General features: G+C 45.7%; 1 protein-coding gene and 1 pseudogene across 4 annotated transcripts in view; one reads left to right on the forward strand and one right to left on the reverse strand.

The window, feature by feature from the left end:
- Positions 1-1,825: 1,825 nt before the first annotated feature.
- Positions 1,826-2,554, forward strand: LOC122483552 (annotated as a pseudogene).
- A 5,791-nt stretch (positions 2,555-8,345) lies between these two features.
- Positions 8,346-13,579, reverse strand: part of SBF2 (SET binding factor 2) — a 505,713-nt gene continuing 500,479 nt past the window's right edge. For all 4 annotated transcript variants that reach the window (XM_043580629.1, XM_043580627.1, XM_043580628.1 and 1 more), the window contains 2 exons: positions 11,070-11,201; positions 8,346-10,078 (listed from right to left, as the gene is read on the reverse strand). In XM_043580629.1, the coding sequence (XP_043436564.1) occupies positions 9,980-10,078; positions 11,070-11,201 (231 nt within the window). In that variant the 3' untranslated portion in view covers positions 8,346-9,979. The remainder of the gene's footprint in view (positions 10,079-11,069; positions 11,202-13,579) is intronic.

Consider the following 13,579-nt stretch of genomic DNA (forward strand, 5'->3'; position numbering starts at 1 on the left):
ACTCTCTGCAGGGACCAGGCATCTGGTGTGCAACCCTTAGGCTGGAATGGGGCCAGAGACTGTAGAGCAGACACAAAAAAGAGCATCACAGCTGCTGAAGCTTTAAGAGAAACGAGCCCAACCTCACTTTCAGATGAGGAAATAGGCTCAGACAGGACCAGCTCTCATCAGGATCACATGAGCATCCCTGTTCTAAGCCCTGAACTCTGTTTCTTCTGGCCAGGCCTGCATTTCCTGGAAGGCCCTGCTTTGCTGAGCTGTGTGACAGTGGGGGGCAAGCTGGGCCAGGCCTGTGCTCCTCTTGGCAGGAACCCTTGCTTTCGGATAGAGATATATGCTTCTCAGGCGGTCTGTGGGGTGGACAGCTTGTGCTGAGAGGGTGTAAGGGTGCTGAGTCGGCTGTGGGCCCCTCTGTCCTCTCCTTGGAGGCCTTAGCTCATTCCACCAGCAGAGGAAACTTTATGTCCTGGTCCAGTCCCCAGGAGGGTGAGGTCATAGAAGTGTGCTCTTGGCCTTGAATGACCTTCTAAGTGGCCCGGCCTGGCTGGGTGGGAGGTAGAGGTTTCAGGTCCCCTGTACTGTCCATTCTCTGGCCCCAAGATTGGCCTGGTTGAAGTAAGATGGCTGGGGAGGGTGAGACCAGGACTCAGTCGCTCAAGCCTGGGTCTGAACCCACCTCCATCAGACACTATCGTCTGACCGGGGAAGGTCATCTGACCTCTCCAAACCATGGAGCCTTCTTCGCCCAGCTACCTCCTTCCTGGCCTAAGACTTAGCATAAATGTCATTTATTCAGGTGTCAACCTGAAAATAGTCACGACAAGAGGCAAACGAGTGTGTATTTGGGATCAGAGAATTGCAGTTTGGGGAGCACAGATTCTGGCAGTAACCAGCGAAGCGTGTTGCCTTTAGGTGAAAGCAAGGGGTTTTATGGGAAGGAGGAAGGCTGGTAATTCCATGACTTGGTACAAACAGGCTGCACTGCTGTGTGCACTGACTATTCTGTTAACACACAGAACTATTCCTGGTACGCTTTAGTTAACTGCTCTGTCTTCAGAAAGTCCACAACCAACAGTTTTTGGCCAGGATGCCTGCTGTCCTGTTGACTCTGTGGACAATCGCTTAACACAACTGCTGTTTTGCCCAGTTCAAACAAGGGCAGGTAAGGCCGTTCCTCCGTAGTGGCCTCCCTGACTCTATTTTGAAATGACTGCAGTCACATCAGTTTTTCATGCTGGAAAGTCTTCTCTGGATGCCCACCCAGGGCTGGACTAGGATCTCTTCCCATTTTTCTGTAGGACCCTAGCTGTCCCACCAGGTCACAGCTCTGATTATGCTAGATATCATACCTTGCAGGTACGGATAATGGCTTATTTTACTTGGGGTCCAAAGTAGCCAGAACGGGCACCAGCACATAGCAACTACTAATAAAAGCATGTTGACTGAATGAATCATGGGCAGACAAATGCACAGGAAGATGGACGGTCTGATTTGGGGTGACTGGCTCATTCATAGTAGGCTCCATCCTACAGTAGGAGGTCTGAGGGGAACATGTGCATGGTCAGGCTTGCCGTGGCACTTCACATACTGAAGCCCCAGCAGAGAAATAACTCCCAGCTGCCTCCCACTGGTGACGTCTCAAGTGATAGGGTCACAGCAGGGAACCCCAGCCCCACCTGCTAAACTCAGCTGCCCCTAGGAAATGTGGATGTTGAGAGAGGATGCCAAACGCTGGTGGACTCTAGGTGACAGGTGGGCTTGTGTCAGTGTGCCCATAAAGTGCCTGTGACACGAGGGTGGGTACATGTGCAAGTGTACATGGTGTACATGGTGTACAAGGTGTACATGGTGAACGTGCATGCCCTTGTCTGTTGTCTGTGTGTCAGGATGTGTTTGCATGTATGTGTGTGAGTGCCCCCAGCCCCCCAGGGTCTTGCAGTAACCCCCTGCAAGTACAGCCCCCGAAGCCCACATCTCCCATGGCACTTCAGCCCTCTGCCTCCCACTTGCCTCTCCTTGGGCCATCCCGCATCCAGTGTCCCTGTCCTGGGCTCCTGTGCCCTGCACACACTTCTGTCGCTGCACACATCACTGTGGGGCATTTGTGTCATGCCGCATTAGTTTCCTGTTGCTGTTCTAACACATTACTACAGATTTAGTGGCTTAAAACAACAGATTTATTGCTCTCTGGGCTCGGATCTAGTTTGTGGCAACATGGTTAAATGCACCAAGAAGGTTGGAATCATTGGTAAATATGGGACCTGTTATTGTGCCTCCCTCAGGAAAATGGTGAAGAAAATAAGAAATAAGTCAGCATACCAAGGACACTTGCTCCTTCTGTGGCAAAACCAAGACAAAGAGGTGAGCTGTGGGGATCTGGCCTCGTGGTTCCTGCATGAAAATGGTAGCCAGTGGTGCCCGGCCCTACAACACTACTTCTCCTGTTACAGTAAAGCCAGCCATCAGAAGACTGAAGGAGTTGGCAGGCCAGTAGAAGCTCTACCATTTGAAACATAGCTAGCCTATAATAAATGGGTTAATTTCTGTAACAAAACAAACAGATATATTATCTTACAGTTCTGAAGGTCTGAAGTCCAAATGGGTCTCAAGGTGTCAGCAGGCCTGCATTCCTTCTGGAGGCTTCAGGGGAGAATGTTTCCTTGCCTCCTCCAGCTTCCAAAGGCTGCCCACATTCCTTGGCCCATGGCCCCTTCCATCTTCAAAGCCTGCAATGATTGGCCGTGTTTCTCATGTTGCATCTCTCTGCCACTCACTTCTGCCTCCTCCTTCAACTTATAAGCACCCTTGTGATGACACTGGACCCATCCAAGATGACCTTGAGGTCAGCTGATGAGCAGCCTTAATTTCATCTGCAACCTTAATTGTCCTTTGACACGTCACGTAGCATGTTCACAAATCCTGGGGATTTGGATGCACACGTCTTCGGGCATGGGGGGCTTTATTCTGCACACCACAGATGGTCTGTCTCTTTTGGTTGTGAGCTCTTTGGGCCTGTGCTGTATCTTACTCATCCAGAGACTTCTTGAGACTGAAAGAGTGCCCATGCCCAGGCTGTACTAGGTGTTTATTACATATTTGAGTAAATCTGATTCAATCAATGCTATGTTGAGAATCCATTTGTCCTGGGTACTTTTATCCAGGTACACAGCTTTCATCCCCATTTTATAGGTGAGGAAAATAAGGCTCAGAGAAGTTAGGCCAAAAAAGCTACTATGTGACAGAGCCAGAAGCTTCAGTATATACTGCCCTCAGGTAGAAAACGCTGACACCTTTGTTCCTTTGGGTCTAGAAATCCAAAAGAGAAGTACCTGGACCTTGGGTGGTGGCCATGAAAATGCACCTCTCAGATTTCAGACTAGCCCCGCGACTGTGCTCCGATAGCCATCACAGTTTTTACGCTGAGGCCCACAGGCTGCTGTCAGCCAGTGACTAAGGTGGGTTTCTTCTAGGGAGATACAAGATTTCCCTGGTGGGCAGGTTTGGCACACAGGGCTCCCCACTGGCCTTGCTATTTTTAGATCTGAACTGCAGCCCAAGACTCTTCCACCCCACCTTCCATCCTCTTGTCTCTTGTTCACAGGGGTCAAACCTACATCACTGATGTCCCTCTCACCACCCCCACCCCACCCCGCTCCCTGACCAGTGTCCTGCTCACCTACTCTCATACCTGTTCACTCTGTAAGTCTTTTGCATGCAGAGTCCCGTCTTAGTGGAAGGACCAGAACTAACATAAGCCGGTCTGAGGAAACAGTGGCAAGATGGGGATCTGGGACTATCACAGCAGATGGGGAGGAGGATGCTGTCCTGGTTGATGGGGGCCCCAGATAGTCCCTAAAGCAAGGTAGCAGCTCAAATATTTCACTGGGAATATTTCATTGGGAATTTTCCAGTTTCCTGGAGGAGAAGAATGTTGAGGTAGGTGTGATAATCCAGGCATTCGAAAAATAAGGGGGTTGGGAACAATGCCCTCAAAAAGTTGGCTGGTTACTGTGAACTCATGCTGATGTTCTGCAGAGGGATGAAGAGGGACTATGGGCCACTGACAAGCAGTTAACAGGGAGGTGTGAGAGCCATAGCTTACAAAGAAGCCCTTATCTCTGGCAGTGGAGAACAGATATAGCTGAGAGGCAGGCTGGAGATAAGAGTTGCACAGATAAGTCTGATTGCTCAGCCAAGGTAGTTATGTGAAGGTCAGGCCCTGGTGGGGAAAAACTGGAACCCTGAAACATGAGCTAAAGACATCAGGATGGATGCCCCTGAAGATGTTGGTGCTGCAGCCTTCCTGACCCTTGATGCTTGCAGAGATGGCCATCCCTCCTCCTAAGAGCTCCCATCTCTGCTGTGCTGAAAGATGCCACAGAGGCCTCCCCCTTGCTGGGCAACAGGTACCCTCTCAGGTGCTGCCCCCACTTCCTCTCCTGGTAGCCTAGGACAGTAATTAGGGTTGAATTCCAGACTAATCCAGCTGGGGACACACTGGGCCTGATAATGGAGGAAAGAGACACTACATGAAAGAATGGTAACTATCACGGACACTGGCAGGAGCCAGGGGAATGCTCCTGGGATTGCATTTTGGGAATGCTTAAGGGGGCTGGGTGTGAGACTGGAAAAGCAAGCATTCAGGGATTTGGGGGCACTCTATTGAGACACAGATTTAATACCCTAGATGGGCCACTAGAGGATGGGGAAGATTCTGCTGGGGTGGCTCTTAGAAGCCTGGAAAAAGCAGTGGCCAACACTCAGTGAAATGGAAATACCCGAGTTTTCCTGGCAGATGGTAAAGAAGAAATTAAAGAAGCTGGCAAAAGTGGGTGTGCTGGAATGGATACATTGTGTAAGGCCAGTAATGACAGAGGGGCAGGAAAGGGGGCTCAACCCATAGAAAGTTGCGGAGAAAGCTAACAGAGCATGGTGTCCCTAGGGGCAAACCAGGCAGCCAATAAGGCTCTTCTTAATACCTGCAATTTAAAAAGCAGACAGGAATGGAGGTGCAGGAGGGAGGCACAAGGGAAATTCTTGGTCTCTTGCTCAGTCCCCAGACCTGAACCAATTTGCAGATATGGGACCCATTGACTGAAGAGGAGGCCAATGTCTAGTAAGAAGGACTCCGCAAAACAACAACAAGTATGTATAGTGATGGTTCCTGGAGTTTTTCCCCAAAGGTGGGAAATGTATTTGGGTGACTGTTCACAAAAGAAAGGGGACTAGCAGACACAGAGGTTTAGTTGACATTAACATCTGGAGACTCAAAGTGTCATCATGGGCCCTGTTTTAGAAGGAGGCCTGTGGAGGTCAGGTAGAAAGTGGAGTTGTGGCTAAGGTCTGGCTTGCTGGGTTCACGAAGCTGCCCAGAAGGCCCTTGTACCCGACTGCTTAGTTAGAACTTACATGCTCTGACCTGAAGGGATCCCCACCTCAGGTCACTGGCTTACTGGGTGGGAGAAATCGCAGTAGAGAAGGCCAAGTACAAATTTCTGAAATTGCCATTTCCCTGCTCCTTTGCCTTGCCCAAGATAGAAAATAAAAAAACTCACCTCATACCAGGGGATGTGACAGAAGTTAATGCCACCATTAACAATTTAAAGGATGAAGGGGTCGTGGTCCCTTACCATTTCTCCATTTAATTTGCCCATCTGACCTCTGCATGAATCGGCTGGATCTTGGAGCAAGACTAGACAGATTGCCTCAGGTATAACCAAGTAGGAGCCCTGCTGTGTGTCAGACATGGAATCATAGCTAGAGCAGATTAATAAAGCCATAGGTATGTGGTTTGCAGTCACTTGGTCAATGTGTTCTTTTCCATTCCAATTAGAAAAGATCAGAAACAGTTCCTATTCACATGGGATGGGCAACAATATTCATTTACAGTTTTGCCTCAGGGTTGTGTAAACTGCCTTTCCCTCTGTCTTAATCCTAAGAGGTCAGGACCATGTGGACATCCCACAGAATGTCACACCGATCCATTACATCGATGACCCGGTGCTGATTAGGCAGGATGAGTAAGAGGTGTCCCTAAGCTGGAGGCCATGGTTAAGTCACATGCACTTCCAAGTACAGCGTATAAAACCTATGAAGACCTAAGGACCTGCCACTTTAGTGAACTTTTTAAGCGGTTCAGTGGTCAGTAAAAGGAAGCAAAAGTAAAGAATAAGATAAATTGTTGCATATTGTATCTCTTGCCATGGTGAAGAGAGCACAGTGCCTGGCAACCGTCTTTGGGTTAGAGGCAACATATTATTCTGGGTGACGTGTAAAGCTGCCAGCTATGGGGGGTGGGGTCCCATGACAGGAAAATGCTCTGAAAAAGGTCCGGGCATGGTAGCCTGGAAGCTGGAGGTGTTGGAAATGTCAGCAGTGGGAAGAGGAAAGATGTAATAGCATGGAGCTTATGGCAAGCCCAGTGGGAGAATCCCAAAATAGGCCTCTGGGATGCCACAGCAGGGCCACCTTATCAGTGACTGTGGATTACGCACATTTTGAGAAGCAGTTTATGGCATGTTACTAGGCTCTGGTAGAGACAGAACATTCGACCAAGTTACACCAAGAGGGACATCTGAAACTGCCCATTATGACTTGGGTTCTGTTGGGTACATCAGGTCATAAAAACGGATGGGCCTGACAGCATCTATAAGATGGAAATACTAATTCTGGGACTGAGCCTGAGTGAGGCCAAGCCCAATGGGTAAACTGCATGAGGACAGAGCGTTGATAATTTTTTGTATTGATTACATGTTGAAATATTTTTGATACACTGGGTTAAATAAAATATCTTGAAAATAAGATGAAATGTTATTAAAATTAATTCCATCTACTTCTTTTTACTTCAAAAAAGATACATTATAGGGGTGCCTGGGTGGCTTGGCTGGTTAAACATCCAACTTCGGCTCAGGTCAGGATCTCTTGGCTCAAGGGTTTGAGCCCTGAGTGATGCTCTGTGCTGTTGGTGCAGAGCCTGCTTCAGATCCTCTGTCTCCCCCTTTCTCTGCCCCTCCTCTCTCAAAAATGAAATAATATTAAGAAACATACATTATATGGCTCCCAATATGTACCTATTTTACAGTGCTGCTCTAAGCTCTAGCTCTTCAGCAATACTGTCTTATTCTTTGCTTAATTCATAGCTTCTGTTGCTGCTGCTGAAAGCATTTCCCGGCTATCAGCTTGAGACTGTTCAGAAATTCTTTATAGGATGATGGGGTTACTTAACAACTCTTAAAAGAACTTCCAATGAAATATCTAGAAATGTCCATTTCTGTTGAGAAGCAAACCTGCCATACCATTCACAGTATAAGCTCTAGCTCTGGAGGAGAGCCACTGGGAAGTGAGAATAAAGAACTCGGGCCAAAGGGTTTGGGGAGTGAGACCTGTATGAATGTGCTCCTTTTGAGATCTGCATCTTTCAAGAGCTCAGCCACGGACAGGCTCTGTCACAGGTGCCAAGGTGGGGGGCTGGTGGCGGTCAAGCCTCTGACACAGTACCAGGCCCTAGTCCTTCTTCCTTGGAGTCCAGTGCTTTTCTCCCCTTCACAGCTAAGATCTGAGGCATGAAGGGCATCTGGATATTCTTGTGCTCAACCCCTAATCTCAGTTGTTTCCCCTGTGACTGAAACTCAGGGACACAGCAGGGGCAGAATGGCAGGTCCCAGGACCAGCCACTAAGAAGAGAGGCCTGGGACCAACCCTTGCCTGGATCACATGAGCCCTCTAGACTGAGAAGATCTGAAGGCGCAATGGGCCCTTTTTGCCTGGCTCAGAGAGGGCTCCTGGATATCAACAGGCTTAGAGGTTCAGCCCCGAGATGAGAATGTGCATTCTGTTGGCTACATGTTGAGATGTAGCTCAGGTCCCCAAGGTAAACTCCAAGGGTTTAGCTAGAAGAAGTGTTGTCCAGAACTGAAATCACTGATCCCCATTTGTGCTATTTAACAATTTCCTGAAGCAGAAAAACCAGCCACCCAACCAGAGTTCACTTCATCCTGCTTAAAATTCTCACAAACTGTCACATACCATAGGTGGCAAAACTGTGACCCAGATGATGTAAAGGACCTCGCCAATTTCACACAGCTCACTAGAACACAAACAGTGGCTTCAGGTCTCTTACCTAAACTCTGCAGCAGCACGTCCAGAACCCAGAAGCTCATGCCAGTTTTTCCAATGTCTCTGGTAACCTTCTATGCAAAGGGCAGTGATGGCATTAATAGAACCAGGGCACCACATGGGCTGTTTTACTCTTGAGCTTTTAGTCTCATATATAAATCCTGAATGTTGCCTGCTTAGTGCTACGCACTACACGATGAGTTTTATTTCACAGTAAATGAGGGATGCTCTTTCTTAAGAAATAAATTTAATTCGGGGTGGTTAGTGCATGTAAGGCATGTAACCTTTATGAAAGTTAAAAGAATCCAGTTATAAAAGAAGCACTGTATACAGTCTCAAATCGCTGAAGGTACAATGGGCTCCGTATTTTACAAAGTACAAAAAATTATTTCATATACAAAGAAAAAATACAAATAATGTGCAAAAATCATTTTCACAGGTGGCAATTTATAAAATGAAAATGGTAGAAAAATCCTTCATTCTTATTATCCCCAATTTCTTATATATTAACACAGGTCTATTTCCTAGCGTGTAGGTAATTTTAAATTTGAAAATCTGATTTATTTTTCATCTACAAAGTGGTTTTTTTTTATTTTTTAAAAAGGGAACTATTTTCATTACTGAAATCTTATGCATGAATCAGTTACTTTTATATTAAATTATAAGTAGGCTATCTGAAAAACAAGGATATAGAAATCGTATGTACATATTTTTGAAATATTAGTTTGGTATTTAACATATTAACATTTCAAAACGGCGATCTAGCTACCTCTGACTCCAGTTGGGCTTCAATGCCTGTAGCAGAGATGCTGCTGCTCCTCACAGGGAACAAACAGCATTCCTCGGATCTTTAGCTGAACAAACACAAGGTTATCAAAAGTAGAGAAAATCTACAAACAGTTCTTATTGTTCACGTGCACAAGTGCTGTTTGGGTATCTGATTGTGCCACAGACACAGCCCCTGGCACAGGTGTAATGTGCTTGTAGACAGCTGGCTTCTGTCTTTCCAACACCTTCACTTCATTAGGAGTTCAGTGCAAGTGTTTGTGAGTTAGTGCATTCAGCTTTTTGCATGTTATTCTGTGTAAGGAGCTGTCAGGGAACAGAAGAATACACAGGAACACAAAGTCCTGGATCCTCAGGGCACCTGTGGCCTAGAAAATTCAGTGTTTTGAAAGTAGTATTTTCCTGCATTGGCCTTGTCATTGTTGCATCATTCCCTGGACCGTCTTTCTCCTTCAGGAGAATCCTGCGTGTTCCTCGTCTGCCACTGAGCACTCATGTTCTTGCTGTGATCCCCCATGGCCGAGCAGGGGTTATGGAAGCACCTTTTGGCAGCACCAGATAGCTGAGCATCTCTAAGGTCAGGCAGTAGGAGTAGGAGCTATTCTGCTGGGAAATCTGTTCTGTGCAGAACATGAGATAGTGTTGGCGGGGTTTTGATTTTTGCTTGTCAGAAAGCTCTCCAAGGAAATTATGACCTTGGGGAACAAAAAGGATCTAGTTTCATCAAGAAGGACTCAAGTAAATAGAAAACATTTATCTAGGGGATGGGTGACAGTTGGCTCAGGAAGCATTCTTCTGATCCCTAACCACTAAGACCCTGTTAGAACAACCTAGTGCAAGATACAGGGAGTGCCTGGGGTTCTTGACCAGACCTCTGTGACATATTCATTCAGGCTAAGCAGACATAGCAATTGTTCAAAGAGGGCACTGGGTAAGACTGGGCAGAAGAACCTCAGGCCTGGGATGACTCCTCAGAACCAAAGAGGAAGCTGTCAGCTCCTCAAGGATTCATGCACTTTATTCTATCTGACAGCACGAGGCTTTCCTCTCTCTTTTTTGCTTGGGTTGACCATGGGCATCAGGCGTCAGAGATACAGCTCTGGATCCTGTCCATCCACTGCTGGGCACTCTGTCCATCCTGGGCACAGAAGTTATACACACGTTTGCTGGTCTTGAGCTACAAAACCAAATGAACAGAAGCAGAGATGAAGGGCAGGCCTGTTTTATGGCTTTGGGCAAGTGTGTGAATCAATCTCCGTGAACTTCCCCTCTGTACTGCTTCAAAACCTCTATGTTTTCTCTTCCCTCTGCTACCATACTGTCACTGCCATTATAGTCACTTTGTTTCTTTGGTCCCCAGAGTCACAGTAGATGTTAATAGAATGACACTGGCAGAAAAAGGAGACGTACTAGGAGAGCCTTACTCCTAAGGAGGAGGGTCAGGAGCCTCGGGCCTCTCCCATGCACTGCACCGGGAGCAGTGCAGTGCAGCTCCCTGGGCTCCTCAGGGAAGCTGGAAATTCACCCCCACCAAGAAGTTGTCTTTCTTGTCCTCTTTCCATCCCCTTCTCTAAAGGCTTAAGTTGGGGACACACTGGAAGCCTGGAATCAGGTAAATGGCCTCATAGCCAGAGCAGAGCCCTTGAGTGTGGCTGTGCTTTTTATGAAACCCTGCTTGGCTATGGGAACTGGATGAGAACCCTATCATGTGGCCCATCAAATGCCCCGAGGCTCACCTAAGGGCTGTTGAAGATGTTAGGACCAACAGTCATCATATATAACTAAGGACAATTTTTATGGATGGTCAAACATGAAGACCACTGGATCCAAAGGGAAGTAGTGTCTGTTTTTGAATAGGTGGTGAATAAAATAACTAACAATGTTTTTATCATGGAATTCATCTGCTTCCAGGTGTGGCTGGACACCCAGTAAAGGAGTCCTTTGTGCAAAGCAGCGCACCACAGCTTGGAGATGGACAGCTTGGAGATGTCAGGTTTGGGGATCGAGTGCTAAGTTCAAGTTCTGGAGCAATTTCCATAGCCAAGGGGTTATCATCTGTCACCACCAATTGCTCTGAGGCCCCATAATTCTTGGAGGTGGATGGATTGTAAGGAATCATGTACAGACAGAGCCAGGTTTTCTAGTGAGATGTAGTGAGATCAACTTACATCAAAGAAAGCCTTGTCACTCGTGTGCTTTGGGGCTCCCATGCTAGGGCCAGCAGGGATGACCATTTCTACTTCAGCCAGATCAATGTGGCCTTTACAGCTTGTGTCCTCACCTGAGTCATAGTATCGCAGCTGGAACCAAAAGGATACAGATGGGAAATAAGAGACACAGAAAAGGAAAATGGTATGACTTTTCAAAACGTATTTGAATACTTGCCTCTGTACCTTGCTAAACTGTGTCTGAAATAATAAGCAAGAAAATAAAAACACTGTTGCTTTTTGGAAGGAGGACTAGGTGGCTGACAGAAAGGAGGAAAAAGACATATTTTTCTGAAATTCGAATGAATAAAAGTATTACATGTTAAAAACTAAAACTAAATGTCAGCTAACAATTGGAAAAAAATATATGTAACATATAAAAGAGGTTGTTTAGAAAAATATGCAGAATTCCTAGAAATTGATAAGAAAAAGATAAACAATTTAGTAGAAAAATGGTCAAAAAAAATCTCAACAGGTAAGTCACAGAGGAAATGCAAAAGACCTATAAACACTTAAAAAGATGGGCAACCTCACTGATGAAAGAAAAGGGATATAATCAGTAAGATTTCACTTTTCACTTAGATTAAGAAATATTCACGGTGAGGGCAAGGCACTAGGTATTCTCAAACATTGCTAGTGGAAACATAATTTGTTAGAAACTTTTTGGACAATTTGGCAATATCATCTAAAATTTAAAATGTTTATGCCTATTGATATACCTTCTCACCTCTAGAAATGTATCCTACAGAAACAATCCCACAAGCATGCAGAGATACACATAAAGAGGATTCCTTCAGCACTGTTTTGATCAGGTAAAAACTGAAAAGATGTATCTGTCTTTCATTGGGGTGTTGGTTAATTAAATGATGGTTGTCTAATTATATCAATGATACAGACTACTATATATAGCTTTTCAAAAATTATAAGGAAGATCTATATGAACTGGTAGGAAAGTATGTTCAAGATATACCGTATAAAAAATACAAGTTGCCAAACCACATGTAAATCTAAAGTGATTTTTGAGGGGTACCACCTGGGTGGCTCACTCAGTTACATGTCTGACTCTTGATTTCAGCTCAGGTCATGATCTCATGGGTTCATGGGGTCAAGCCACACATCGGGCTCTGTGCTGACTGTATGGAGCCTGCTTGAGATTGTCTCTCTCTTTCTCTCTGTCCGTCTTCCCTGCTTGCACTCACACACACACACTCTCTCAATCTCTCTCTCAAAATAAAAAAATAAATAAACAAACATTTAAATTGATTTTTGAAAAACAATAAATAGCTCACCATTTGACTGAGTGGTTATCACGTGCCAGGACTGGATATCACTCTCTAACTAAATGAGTCTGGATTTCACTCTCTAACTTACACAGTAGGAAAGGGTCTGATGCCTCTGTCACTGTGGTTCTGGCCTCAGACTTTTCTGTCTCTCCAGTCAGGCATGGTATAAGTAGGTCTAAATGGAAAAACTATATACCTTTTGTGTTAAATCCAAAAGATCGGTAAGAATGCAAGTATAATTTGGTGTAACTGTAAATTACAGAAAAATTATGACATTGTCCTATGTTATATTTAGTGGTTTAATGGAACTTTTCTCCACAGTGTAGGCTCTATGATTTCAGACACATTGTTATTTTAAAGTACAACCCCTCCCCCCCCCAAGGGCTTCCATTGCATATTTGTAAATAAATTCTCTATATTCTTCCACAGAGACTGTGTAACTTTTATGAAATTCCCTGAGCAGAGGGAAATGTGATCCCCATTTCAAATCTGTATCTGGAAAGAGTTTCCTAGGTGCACGTACAACCAGAGCACTGTATAGGGGTACCAGTTTGTATCTTTCTCAGCAGAGTCCATTTTAGAAATGAATGCACTGAGAATCAAGATGTGTACCCTTCTGCCTCAGGCTGAGCAGTCAGTTCCAAGGTAGAGTGAGGCCCACAGTCAGAATATTTGGAGGCCATGAGAATGTCACCATGGAAGGGTATGGAGGGGCTGGAGGTTTGGGTAGGGATCCCTCACCCCTGAGATTACTGGAGCAAAGATCATGATACTAAGAATTGCAGGGGTTGCTGTAGCAATAGCTAAGAACCTAACAATGGACAAAGGACTTCCCAACATGGCCAGTGAGGTCCAGGCTAGTACTTGCTCGGTGAGAATTCCCTCTTTGAGTGGGTATAGCCCCTTCTGCCTATTTCAGGGCCCCCTCTCTCCACTGGTGCTCTCATTTTGAGGGAAAATGATGCTTTCTTTAGTAACCAGTACATGATGAGCAATAAATGTTTGTCAAATAAATTAATGCCCTCAGTTTTGAATGGATGCTTTATGCTGCAAAAATGAAGGTAATCTGTATTCTGAGGACTGCTCCCAAGCACAGGCTCTATATATGCATGTGGAATGCAACCCACTGAAAAGCTCAGGTCCTCTCCTGGCCTGGGTTTTAAGAGCAGGCAGCAGAAGATATTTGAG

This window comes from Prionailurus bengalensis, chromosome D1, assembly GCF_016509475.1.
Source record: "Prionailurus bengalensis isolate Pbe53 chromosome D1, Fcat_Pben_1.1_paternal_pri, whole genome shotgun sequence".
In the NCBI taxonomy this organism is placed as follows: domain Eukaryota; kingdom Metazoa; phylum Chordata; class Mammalia; order Carnivora; family Felidae; genus Prionailurus; species Prionailurus bengalensis.